At 38.8% G+C, this 13,523-nt stretch overlaps 1 protein-coding gene across 1 annotated transcript in view; it reads left to right on the top strand.

Moving 5' to 3' along the window:
• Window positions 1-245: 245 nt before the first annotated feature.
• The window catches only part of NEK1 (NIMA related kinase 1), a 132,849-nt gene continuing 119,571 nt past the window's right edge, over window positions 246-13,523 (top strand). The window contains 5 exon segments of the mRNA XM_070376046.1: window positions 246-667; window positions 4,046-4,194; window positions 4,613-4,709; window positions 12,429-12,526; window positions 13,394-13,477. Of these exon segments, the coding sequence (XP_070232147.1) occupies window positions 4,078-4,194; window positions 4,613-4,709; window positions 12,429-12,526; window positions 13,394-13,477 (396 nt within the window). The 5' untranslated portion in view covers window positions 246-667; window positions 4,046-4,077.

Here is a 13,523-nt window from a genome sequence, read left to right on the forward strand (position 1 = left end):
GCCGCCTGGCCTCACTCCTGTGAATGAGGACGCTCCTGTCCCTCTGCGCCTCCCTCCCCTCCTCCCGCAGCCTGCGGCACCTGCAGCGCCCACACCTCCGGAGCCCGGCCCCGCCTTGGCCCCCGCCTTGGCCCCGCCTTGGCCCCGCCCTGGCCCCGCCCTGGCCCCGCCCTGGCCCCGCCCCGAGGTCCTTCCCGGCCGCCTCCGCTCAGCGCCCGCGTCCGCGCGCTGACGTCACATGCCCGCGCCGAGGCGCCCCGCCCGCTGCTCTGCCTCCTGTGAGGTATTGGGGCGTCCTGTGAGGAGTCCTGAGGCGGGACTTCTAAGCGCTTCTCCACGTCGCCCGAGTATCAGGTGTCCGCGTGGCGAGGCGGGGGCACGAACCGTCAAGGAGCCCCCAGACCCAATGCGCCCGCCCCACAAGGCCGCTGGCAGCCGCCGCTGAGAAGTTGGGGGCGGCGCCCGGGGCACTCCCCCTGCCGCCGTTGCCAGGGGCTCGGAAACCGGTTGGTTCGGTCCGGAGACGCGGAGTCGTGTCCCGGGGCGTTGGCCCGGGCGGCGCAGGCTGCGGCCCGATGCGCTTTCTGGACCGCGGAAGGTCGGCTCTGCCTCGCTGAGCCCTGGGGGAGGCGGCGGCCCGGAAGGTGCCCACGGCCTGAGTCCTGAGGTGAGCGGCGCTCTGGGAGGCGTGACGTGCAGAACTGAGAGGTTGTTCTCTTGCGGGAGACCTCGCCCTGACTTCCTTCTGGGGAGGCTGCGGACTCCTGCCCTGAGGTGCACGGAAATAGCCTCATCTCACTGAGATGATAATTCTCTAAGGAACAGCATTACTAAGCAATCCTTGGACGTTATTAATAGGCGATATAAAAAAGAAAAGCGATAGTGAGCATGAAATTAAAGTAATATTATAAGTGTTGTTATCGATAGCAAGTCATTTACGTTGCTTATCTCTTGTCTCCAGTCTTAAATTGCATACACGGTTTAATTAGAAAACGAGTAGCAGTTAACTGGTTAGCTCGTAATCTTACATTCCACTTCCCGTAGTTTCAAACAGTCTACATGTATGGCATTGAAAGTTCTAATACTTTTAGAGTTCATAAGGCTTTTAAAAAAAAATATATAGGCCTAATTTTTATTCTCTATTGTAAGATCCGCCCCAAAACATAGAGATTTTTTTTGTTGTTCTTGCCATGGTAAATTACATCGGAGATACCTTGAAGGATTAAAAATAATTGGCAATCTCTGCCAGCAATGGGCTTTTCTTATGATGCAGCAGTATTATAGAGACCATGGAGGGAAGCCATATGTGGAGAGAGTAGTTCTTTGTTTCTGTTTTAGATTTGTCTGAAATTAGAGGATCCACAGATCTGTTTCAAGATTGTGCACTTTTTTTTTTTCCTTTGGTGAGAGATAAGGAGCCTATTTTGTGGAAAAATAGGTTTTTGTACATTAAGAGTCACCAATTGGGAGTTTCGTAAAGGTTATGGAACTTGGCCAGGGGAGTTCTTTTGAGGTCATTTTCATAATGCATTGATACTGTGTTCCAGGTAAATCTTAACTGTAATCCCGTGGACATGGCATCATCTCATGAATATAAACCATTTACATGTTCATACTTTCCACTAGGGAAACTGTTTATTGTCTGAATAGTCTTACAGAGAGGACTAGACTTCAGAGAAGGAGATTATTTTGAACCAGCTCTAGTAGGAATCCCATTTTTGTCTTCAGCTTTTTTGAATTATGAGAAATGAGACAGGGCCTTTCCTCATTGAGGAGTTAAATTGACCTTCTCCTTCAGTCTAAAATGGGATTTATTATTTTGGGAGAACTATATGTGTGGATCATAGTTGCAGTTAGTACCGTAAGTTCTTGAAAGCTGTTGACATTTCTTCACCAGTGTTTCCCTTTAGGACAACTTGCTTGTCCGTCAAATAGCTGAAGCAGCTGAAAAGGCTTGATTCAAGTTCCATATTATTGAGGATACAGTTTTTCATCATATACTGTTAACATTTTTCACATTTGGTGCACATCATTTTATTAAACATTCATGACTTAAAGATGTTCTTGTAACATGTGAGGAAAGATGTCTAACTTAACTAACAGACTGCTTTTTCTGGAACATAGTTGACATACTTAAAAAGAGTGATGTCATATAGAAAAATTTGAGGGACATTTAACTTTTATCATCTGAAGTTTGTGTTGGTATAAAGTGAAGAAAATGGATTTAATTTTTTTTTTTTTGCCACATGGTTCCCTAGTTTTTAAAATACTGTTTGTTTCAAAATCCATCTTTTGCTTTCAGATTTAAAATGTAACCATGGTCATCCACCAAATTAAAAAAAAATTTTTTTTAATGTATTTCTAGACTCCCTGTGATTTGCCTCTTTCATAATTAGCTTTCTAATGTCTCTTGATATCAGGTAAACAAGTCTTCCTTCATTGTTCTTTTTTTTTTTTTTTTCAGTATTTCCATGGCTGTGGTGGTGGTGGTTTAGTAGCTAAGTCATGTCCAGCTCTTTTGACCCCATGGACTGTAGCCTGCCAGGCTCCTCTGTCCATGGGATTCTCCAGGCAAGAATACTAGAGTCCGTAGCCATTTCCTTCTCCGGAGGAACTTCCTGACCCAGGAATCAAACCTGGGTCTCCTGCATTGCAGTCAGATTCTTGACTGAGTCATGAGGGGAGCCCTTAAGTTTTCTATGGCTATTCTTGCTCTTTTTTTCATGTTAACTTTAAAAATCAGCTTGTCTGATCACCCTCACACCCAGAGCTTATGTTTATATTAGGGAAGCATTAAATTTAAAGATTAAGAATTAAAATCTTTCTGATATTGAATCTTCTTTTCCTTCCATGTCTTTTTGTTTCTTCTGTATTTTTTCTGTCCTCAATATTTTTTGATGGTTTGTTTTCCAGATTACTTAATCCTGCTGGCTGTAATGGCTGTAACACCCATGCAATGAGTTCTTAATTCCTGATATTTTATATTTTACTTTTAGGAGTTCATTTAGTAAAGATACATTTCAGGTCTTCATTGAAATTCTCCTTTTTTAAAAAAAATCACTTATCCATTGTTCCCTCTTATTTTCTTGAACATATTAATCAAGGTTATTTGAAGTCTCCTGCTGATAACTCCATTTTTGAGTCATTTGTGAGGACTAATCTGTTTTGGTCTTGCCTTGTGTTGCATAGCTTAGGAGTGGGCTGTCTAACAGGAGAGGCATTTACATGCACATTTTTGGACTAGTTCTGTTCTTTTTCCTCCTCCTCAGGATTTTTGCAGCCCTAAACTTTGACCGCTTTCTCCTTAGCGCCTAAGGCTGTTGTTTTATATTCAGGCTTTGTTCTGTTGCAGAAATTTAATCTGAAGTTCTTTTATAAGAGCAAACACTGGAAACAAATGTCTAATGAGAGGGGATTAGACAAATAAGTTTAGGAAGTAGTCTTATTAAACTTATATTCTTATTGCAGGGAGTAAAGTAATCCTGACAATAATTACTGTAGGAAAAAGTCAGCTTCTTTCTCCATATGTGACAAGTCTATGTAGTATTTGACTTTTCAAAGTATTCTTATAGAATTTAAATATCACAAGTTTTATCCTTTTAGCTATTCCTACATTGCATGAGTAAAAGTGAGGTAAGGTTTATTTAACTTCAAGTAGATTTTATATATATATATTTTTAAAGAAAAATAGTCACTGAGGCATTAGAATTTGAATTAAACATTATAATTGTTATAGATGTCATGGTTTATCTCTATTCAGATCAATTCAGTTCAGTTCAGTCGCTCAGTCGTGTCCGACTCTTTGCGACCCCATGAATCGCAGCATGCCAGGCCTCCCTATCCATCACCAACTCCTGGAGTTCACTCAGACTCACGTCCATCGAGTCAGTGATGCCATCCAGCCATCTCATCCTCTTTTGTCCCCTTCTCCTCCTGCCCCCAATCCCTCCCAGCATCAGAGTCTTTTCCAGTGAGTCAACTCTTCGCATGAGGTGGCCAAAGTACTGGAGTATTAACTGATACTATTTTTATTTTGTATGTCTAGCATATCTGTTAAGATGCCTTAGAAAAAGAACCATGGAGAAATACATTAGAGTACAGAAGATTGGAGAAGGTTCATTCGGAAAAGCCATTCTTGTCAGATCTACAGAAGATGGCAGACAATATGTCATCAAAGAAATTAATATCTCAAGGGTAAGTGTATTTTTTTGTTTGGTTATCCAAGCAGAAGTCTGGTTACAAACAGATTCATTATTAGAGACAAAAAAAAAAAAAAGTATGGCAACATATGACATAAAGAGAGACTGTTGTAGTTGCAGAGAAAAACACTCACTTCAGAAGAGTCTATGAACCCTTTTAGACTTTTTTCTGTGACATGTGCTGGTGTTTATGTGTTTAAAAAAGATACATCATGTACTGCTCTGTAACTTAATCTGATTTGAACATCTTAAAATGTATCTTTTTGTGCATTCAACTCATTCTTTTTAACTTCTGGCTATATTTTATTACTTGGGGTGTGATTTATGGTAACATTATTTTTAACCACTCTCTTTCGGTTGGACTTTTGTATCATTTATTTACTTAATTTACTATTTTTCCCCTTCTATTTCAGATGTCCAATAAAGAGAGGGAAGAATCAAGGAGAGAAGTTGCAGTGCTAGCAAACATGCGGCATCCAAACATTGTCCAGTATAGAGAATCATTTGAAGGTCAGATACAGACTCCTAAGCCTTGTGACGACTGCTGCCTACTTTCCTTTTAAGGATCTTTTTGTGAATTATTCTCAGAAAGAAAAGTATATTATTTCTGCTTGAATACACATGCATATGAGTGTCAGCCTTCTTCTCCGATAGTACTAATGCCACCCTGTCCCTTTGTAGCTTAGTACTGAGTCACATCACTGAGGTTGCTTGTAAAGAGGCAGTGTGGTAAGTACAGAAATTTAGACACAGCAGGAACAGTCATCTTCACCTTTTAAAACTAAACTCCCTTTAAGTGCTGCCACCACTGCCACTGAGAAAATGTTGTCATTTTAGAAAGTACCCCGCTTGTTAGTGTTCTCCTGTATACATCATTATTATAATATTGAGATACTGTATTAAATACACCTTGTATATAATATATATGTGTATTATATATAAAGTATTCTCAGGTTCTTAAAATACTATAAAATATTGCCATTTTGGAAATATCTACCATTATATTTGGTAATGCAGGAACTAAGGTAAGACAAAGCTTCTCTAAAGGGAGGTCAAGGTGGTTTATTCATTCCCATTATTGTCAGAAATTTCTGTCAGTTGCAAAATAAAAAAATAGTCTAGATTGAAAGTAGAAGATAGTTTAAATGACCATTTCAGGCTCTTATTACATACAAGTTTCAGCATCTGAATTAGAGTATCCTTGTTCCCAAATAAAGTTATCTACTAAAGTAGAATATACTTTAAAAAATACATGAATCAGTTAACACCTTATGTCATAAAGTACTCAGTTTATTTTATGATGACAGTGAAGTAAGGCTTTATAGCTCATGGTAAAGAGTACAATGTTAACCATCTCTTCCTTCCCAGGGCCTTGAATTTCCTTTATCTTTCCCCTAGTATCTACCTTTTAGTTTCTTTTTGCTTTCATCACCAGGATCTTAGTATTTCAAGAGAAAAGGTTTAAATGTATGTCAACAAATATTCTCTCAGACGTTTTACTTAGAAACATCTGAATGGTTCAGAAGGGATGGCACAGCCTTTAAATAAGGTTATATTACTACCGCCATTTAGCTTTAAAGGAGTAAATGCTCATGGGAAGTGTATTCAGGAGTAGACACGTGCATGGACCCCAAGCTCCGTGTTCCTTCCACTCTGCTCATTCTCATTCCTTAAGGATAAGCTTTGAAAATAATCCCATGTTGATTCCTTACTGTGTTTTCTGTGCCTTTGTGGAACAAACAAGTATGTAGCTTTTGATGTTTAAGAACAGGTGGAATAAAAAAAAAAAAAGCAACAGGTGGGATCATATGTATGTATGTCTGCTTCTAGTTCTTTTCACTTAATATCTCGTGGGCGTTTTCCCATGTCACTGTGTATTGTTGTGCCCATTCTTTACAACTTTCTTGTAACATTGCAGCATTTCTCATTGTGTGCACTTTATGGCTGTGTCACAATTTGTTTAGCCCATTTCCTGTTATGAATACTTAGGTTGTGTTTAGAGTTTTACTGTCACAGGCAGAATTATACTGGACATTCTTGTCTAGGTATCTGTCCTGTGGCTGTATTTTAGGAATGGAATTGCTAGACTACAAGGAGTGAGAGTTCCTGTGTCTCACAGAATCTCCAGCCTTGGCTTATCAAATTTATAAGATGTAATTTTATCTGGTGAGTCTATTCATTTGGTCACAGTTCCTTTTTTCTACCTCATCTGAACCATCTTCTCATTTTATCATGGGCCTCTTTGATTTCTTACAGACCTTGTGGGAGCCCTGAAACAACAAATTTTTCATTTTTCTCTAAAATGGTAAAAAAAAAAAAAAAAAAATGAACATTTTAAACCTTGAGCAAGTTGTTTAAAAAATGAGCAAGTTGTTTAAAAAAGTAGAATTCTGATGTTGTTTTGAATGGCTGTTATGAAAGATGAGGAAATTACTATCTTTGGAGTTCTTCCCCACTGATTTTTGTTCATCTTGACAGAGTAAAAATCATCACATCAGTTCAGTTACTCAGTTGTGTCCGACTCTTTGCGACCCCATGGACTGCAGCATGCCAGGCCTCCCTGTCCATCACCAACTCCTGGAGTTTACTCAGACTCATGTCCATTGAGTCAGTGATGCCATCCAACCATCTCATTCTCTGTCATCCCATCTCCTCCCACCTTCAATCTTTCCCAGCATCAGGGTCTTTTTCAGATGAGTCAGTTCTTCACATCAGGTAGCCAAAGTATTGGAGTTTCAGCTTCAACATCAGTCCTTCCAATGAATATTCAGGACTGAGTTCCTTTAGGATGAACTAGTTGGATCTCCTTGCAGTCGAAAGGACTCTGAAGAGTCTTCTCCAACACCACAGTTCAAAAGCATCAACTCTTCGGCACTTAGCTTTCTTTATAGTCCAACTCTCACATCCATACATGAGCACTGGAAAAACCATAGCTTTGACTAGTCATGCCTTTGTTGACAAAGTAATGTCTGTGCTTTTTAATATGCTGTCTAGCTTGGTTATAACTTTTCTTCCAAGGAGCAAGAATCTTTTAATTTCATGGCTACAGTCACCATTTGCAGTGATTTTGGAGTCCCCCAAAATAAAGTCTGTCACTGTTTCTACTGTTTCCCCATTTATTTGCCATGAAGTGATGGAACCAGATACCAAGATCCTAGTTTTCTGAATATTGAGTTTTAAGCCAACTTTTTCACTCTCCTCTTTCACTTTCATCAAGAAGCTCTTTAGTTCTTCTTTGCTTTCTGCCATAAGGGTAGTATCATCTGCATATCTGAGGTTATTGATATTTCTCCCGGCAATCTTGATTCCAACTTGTGCTTCATCCAGCCCGGCATTTCTCATAAGGTACTCTGCATGTAAGTTAAATAAGCAGGGTGACAATATACAGCCTTGACGTACTCCTTTTCCTATTTGGAACCAGTCTGTTGTTCATGTCCAGCTCTAACTCTTGCTTCTTGACCTGCATGCAGATTTCTTAGGAGGCAGGTCCAGTGGTCTGGTATTCCCATCTCTAAGAATTTTCCACAGTTTGTGGTGATCCACACAGTCAAAGGCTTTGGCATAGTCAGTAAAGCAGAAGTAGATATTTTTCTGGAACTCTCTTGCTTTTTCAATGATCCAGAGGATGTTGGCAATTTGATCTCTGGTTCCCCTGCCTTTTCTAAATCCAGCTTGAACATCTGAAAGTTCACGGTTCACATATTGTTGAAACCTGGCTTGGAGAATTTTGAGCTTTACGAGCGTGTGAGATGAGTGCAATTGTGCGGTAGTTTGAGCATTTTGAAATAAAATCATAATCTCTAACAATCTTTTGTTCTGAAATTTTAATTCTTAGACTGTTTTGGCCTTGATTCTATGTTTAGACAGAGTGAATTCTTATTGTTAATTCTTTTATACCTTAGTTACCCCTTTTCAGAGATATTTATCTCCTACTTGTCGGGATTTCATCAGTTTTTTTTCATGATGAGCAAATGGATGATGTATTCCCTCAAAGCAGTTACTATTTGCATTTCTTAGAGTGTCTAACTCTTGTTTTTATACATGATAGGTATCTTTAATGATACTTTCCTCCTCACAAGCACATTATGTCTTCTGGTATTGAATGTTTCTATAGAAAAGTTTGACTTCGGCATAAAGCTTCTCTTCTTCTTGAAGATAATTTGCTTTATCTTTTCTTGATTCTCAAAGAATTCTTTCTTCAGAATTAAATTCAGCAGAATATGACTTAGTATTAATACTTCTGATTCATTTTCCTTGGAACATTTTGAACCCTTTCTGCCTGCAGATTGTGGTTTTCCTTTGTTTCAGGAAAGTTTTCATCTCACTATTTTTTAAAAAAATCCGTTTATACCTTAAAATGAGGAAGGACATTCCAAAATTTGTCATATTACAAATGAATTCTTTCTTGTAAAGTCTCTCGTGTTACAAGATGTGCTCTCAAATTTTTTAAAGAACGTTACATAGCAAAATGTTTTTGGGGAAGAAGACTAAACTGAGTTAATTTTGAGTGCTTATAGAGGACCTCCGGAGAAGGCAATGGCACCCCACTCCAGTACTCTTGCCTGGAAAATCCCATGGATGGAGGAGCCTGATAGGCTGCAGTCCATGGGGTCGCTAAGAGTCAGACACAACTGAGCGACTTCACTTTCACTTTTCACTTTCATGCATTGGAGAAGAAAATGGCAACCTACTCTAGTGTTCTTGCCTGGAGAATCCCAGGGTTGGGGGAGCCTGGTGGGCTGCCATCTATGGGGTCGCACAGAGTCGGACACAACTGAAGCGACTTAGCAGCAGCAGCAGCAGAGGACCTCAGCAGAATCAGTTTTTAAAAGAGACATCAAAGAAATTAATATTGGTGTCATAATTGCAGATATCAGATACTGTTATAAGTCTTCTAAAATCACTCAAATGGCAGTATGATTATGTTGTAACAATAATGCATATGAATTCTTTAGGATGAATTTTTGAAGTCCCAGTATTTTGCGTATGGGGATTAGGACACAGAAAAAATTCTGCTGACAACAGAAACATTTTAAAAGTGCTCTTTTTCAGTTAAAAGTTAATGAAGATCATGTGTATTGGGAAAACATAGGTGAATCAATAAAGACATTGATATTGATGAGAAATGTGAAAATTTTGGATAAAATTTTTTGTAAAATTGGAGAGTGGGCTGAAAGTATTTCCAAGTGTATAAATTTATAATTAAATTTTAATATTAAATATGATAAATAGATACTTTTGGTCTATATTCCTAACATTTATAAATTTTAAAAATTGATGCTATCATTGAGAAAGTCTTGTGTCACTGTATATTTGGGTATCTGTGTTACACATGTTTGTTTACTCTGTGAATCATGTATTGCTATCTATCTTTAGTTGTCTGCAGCTATCATCTTCTAATTGGTTTCATATTTTTGTCTTTGTTTTCCTACAGTCTTTGCTTTTTATCCTGTATCTTTAATGAAAAAGCCTCATATATGGAGCTGTGTGTTGGCATTCAACTTGTTCCCCATTGGTGCTGTCAAAATCCAACTTCTCTAGTTCCTTAAAGAACCCTTTTCTTTCAGGCTAAATTTGGATTGCTTTTTGCTGTGGGTAATAATAATAGAAAATCTGGCCAATATTGGGTTAAGTGAGAAAGATATTTAATGATCTCACCTAACAGGAAATCTAACAGATGGGCAGTCCTGCATATAGAGAGTATATGACAGGTTAGACTCTGTCTGATTTCTACTCTGGCATCCTTAATACACACGTTTTTAGGCCTAATGCTGAGCCTTGTCCTGAGATGACACTTTGCAGCTCCAGGCGGCGCCTGCATCCAGAAGATGCTAAAGAAACGGACTGAGAGCAGTCTGTTCCTGGGACCAGTCAAGCCAGGTTTCTCACAAGCGCTTGTTCAGATTTCCTCTTAGATCATAGTGGGCAAAATAGGGTCACTGACTACTTCAGTACTAGGGAAGACTGGGAGTTAGGGGATCTGGGGTTATTTTCAGCTTCTCAAGTGAGGGGCAATGAAGGGAGAAAAGTATTAGAATTTTGAGGTTAGCCTTCCTGCAGGTGTGCTCACTGAGGGGTCAAGCTTCCTGTTCTCTGTTAAACTCCTGGTTGTTTTCTAATAGGCATCAAGGCTTTGTCACTTGCTTAACAGTCTTTTTGCCTCAATTTCAGGCAGTTTGTAGGTGTTCATTCTTTGGGGGCGGGGGGGTTTGGAGGGTGTCTCTTCAGTGCTGTGTGAGTCCCTTGGTGACAGGGGTTGTGTTTTATATTTCTGTATCCCTGGCATCTCACTCAAAGTGCCTGCCACATATTAATAGTTGGTACCCAGATGTTTGAATGATGGAGTACAAAACAGACTAGTATTTCCCTCATGGAGAAAAGACTTCTCTGTTAACCTTAGGTTTAACTAGTATTTATCCCAAAATAAATAGTAAATGTTTAAGCAACAGAAAATATTACAGAACTCAGGTATTTTCCTTCAGGATTGCTTCTCCATTCCTTTCTCAGGTCCTCTTTAACCTGTCCTCTCTGTCTCTGTGTCTCTCTGTCTGTGTCTGTCACACACAGATACATCTTTTTTTTTTTAATCTTGTAATAGTTTTAATTTTTGATAAATGCATAATGTACAGAATTCAAAGGTTACATAACAGTAAAAAGTCTGCCTTCTACTTCTCTTTAAGTTACCTGTTTCTACCTCTTGGTGGTACCCATTGTTACTACTGTCTTGAGTTTCCTTCCACACGTACTCTAAGCAATGTTAAGCATATGTAAGTCATAGCACACTATGCTTAATTTTTTATGTATGTTTCTCATGCTGTGTAAATGGTGACATTCTATACATATTTTTTATAAGCAGTTGATTATAAGGTTTTCTGCATTTTTTTCCACATACTGACTTCTCATATGTGTATTTGGATGATCTTTTCATATCAATTGTAAACAGTTATACAGCTTAATTAGCTCCTTCGTGTAGGTTCCCAGCCCTTGGCACATTAGAAGCAGTGTATCCAGGAAGAATGTGGGCATGGAAAGTAAAAAGACCAGCACCCAAGCCTGCCGAGAGTAAGGCTATGAGCCTGAGGCAGCAGGAGAAGTGAGCTCCAAGAGGGCTGACCTTGAGCTGTGACAAGTGACCCTGGCCGCTCCTCCTGCTGGGGAAAAGGTCCTGTAGTCCTATTCCTGTGGAAGAATGAAAGAGGGGAGAAGGATGAGAGGTGTCCTTCTTGTCCTGTCTACCCCTGGAAGGGTCATGGATGTCTTTTTTTCTGTGGACTAAAGCATAAAGGTGATTAGGGAAGTGCCCCATCTTTATATTGTTCACAGAGGTAGAAAAAGAGAGTTCCCTGGGCGTAGAGACTGTCTTTCGTTTGAGTCATAGCATCTGTTACTGTGTTTATTTGACATTTAATTAAGTGCATGAAACAAAGGTGAAAAGTAATTGTCAACTGGAAACCAAGATTACCTATTTCTGACAAATGCGTGGAAAAATCTGTTTTTTTAAGATGATGTTTAAGAAGTTATATCTATTAAGTGAAATCATATATATCTCTCTGCATTTTGTACATATTCCAGATATGTTTATGTCAGTGTGGACATCCAGTGATCTCCACTGGATTGGTGTATTCTTGGTAGAAAAATCATTAATGATGGAGTTGCCTGTTAACTCAAGTTATCACACAGTCTATACAACCAGTATACATACTTTGCCTTTTGCATTTCTTCTGTGTCTCTGTTTTTAGTTTAGTGGAACGCATTTAATTAATTGCTGCTTTCTATTAAACCTTTCAGTTCAGTTGCTCAGTCGTGTCTGACTCTTTGTGACCCCATGGACCGCAGCACACCAGGCTTCTCTGTCCTTCACCAACTCCCGGAGCTTGCTCAAACTCATGTCCGTTGACTTGGTGATGCCATCCAGCCGTCTCATCCTCTGTCATCCCCTTCTCCTCCCACCTTCAGTCTTTCTCAGCATCAGGGTCAGGATCTTTTCTAATGAGTCAGTTCTTCACATCAGGTGGCCAAAGTATTGAGTTTCAATTCAACATCAGTCTTTCCAATGAATATTCAGGACTGATTTCCTTTAGGATGGACTGGTTTGATTCTCCTTGTAGTCTAAGGGACTTTCAAGAGTGTTCTCCAACACCACAGTTCAGTTAACCTTTAGGTACTTTTAATATAGCTATGCTTTCAATAAACATTTTAAAAAAGAAATGTAATGTTTATATTTTGTAGAAAATGGCTCTCTCTACATTGTAATGGATTACTGTGAAGGAGGGGATCTGTTCAAAAGAATAAATGCTCAGAAGGGCATTTTGTTTCAAGAGGACCAGGTGAGTTGGCATATAGGCGATTGGGTCTTAATCCACGAATGTTGTTGAGAAGTCATTCAAAGCTTATTTTTTATACATGTGTTTCTTTATAACTACAGGTGCTGACTGAGTTTTGGCTGCATACTCCAGCACTGCAGTCACATTTCTGCTCTCATGAGATGTTTTATAATTTATGTTGGCAACTTTTCTTGTGACTTGTGGGTTTGGTATCATGTTTTGAGAGTCCTGTGTCAGTCAAAGATATTATAGAAAATCAGCCTCTGTTTTCTTCCTCACTTTGTACTTTAATTTTTTCATTTTTAAAAGTGCCATCTACTTGGATTTTCTTTTTTTGTTTTTTTGGTGTTAGAAGCGAGGTAGAAATACAGCTTTTTTACTTCCAAGTGGCCAGCTGCAGAGTGTGTATTTATATGTGATGAATGTAGGGTGAGAAAGAAGTCCGAGGTGTCTTCCAGTAGTTCAGCTTGATTTTTTTCCCTCTCGTGATTTTTACTTTTGTAGAAAAGTGGTATATTTAACAACAAAGAAAAGTCACTCACCATCATACTATCCTAAAATATAAAGTATTTCCATTTTTCATTCTTCTCTGAAAATTTCTTTCCATATTAATTCTGATTTATAAAATATGCTTTAGAAGCAGTTCTTACATTTAAATGGAGTGTGTGTACTGCATGTAATGTGACTGTTGATTTGAATATCTACCTGATGTAAATGACATTAATTATGATGAAATTAAAAATTATAACTTTTTTTTTTAAGGATTTAGATCCTCTCTTCCCCAGATATTCCTGAGTTCTTTTAATGAACAAGGAAAGACTAATGTGAAATATAAACTTTTAAAGAAATAATCTGGTTTATCCCCCCTAGATTTTGGACTGGTTTGTACAGATATGTTTGGCCCTAAAACATGTACATGATAGAAAAATTCTTCATCGAGACATAAAATCACAGGTATGTTTTTTCTGTCACTACTAACTTCTAAGTAGATTCGGACATT

This window comes from Bos mutus, chromosome 8, assembly GCF_027580195.1.
Source record: "Bos mutus isolate GX-2022 chromosome 8, NWIPB_WYAK_1.1, whole genome shotgun sequence".
Classification (NCBI taxonomy): Eukaryota; Metazoa; Chordata; class Mammalia; order Artiodactyla; family Bovidae; genus Bos; species Bos mutus.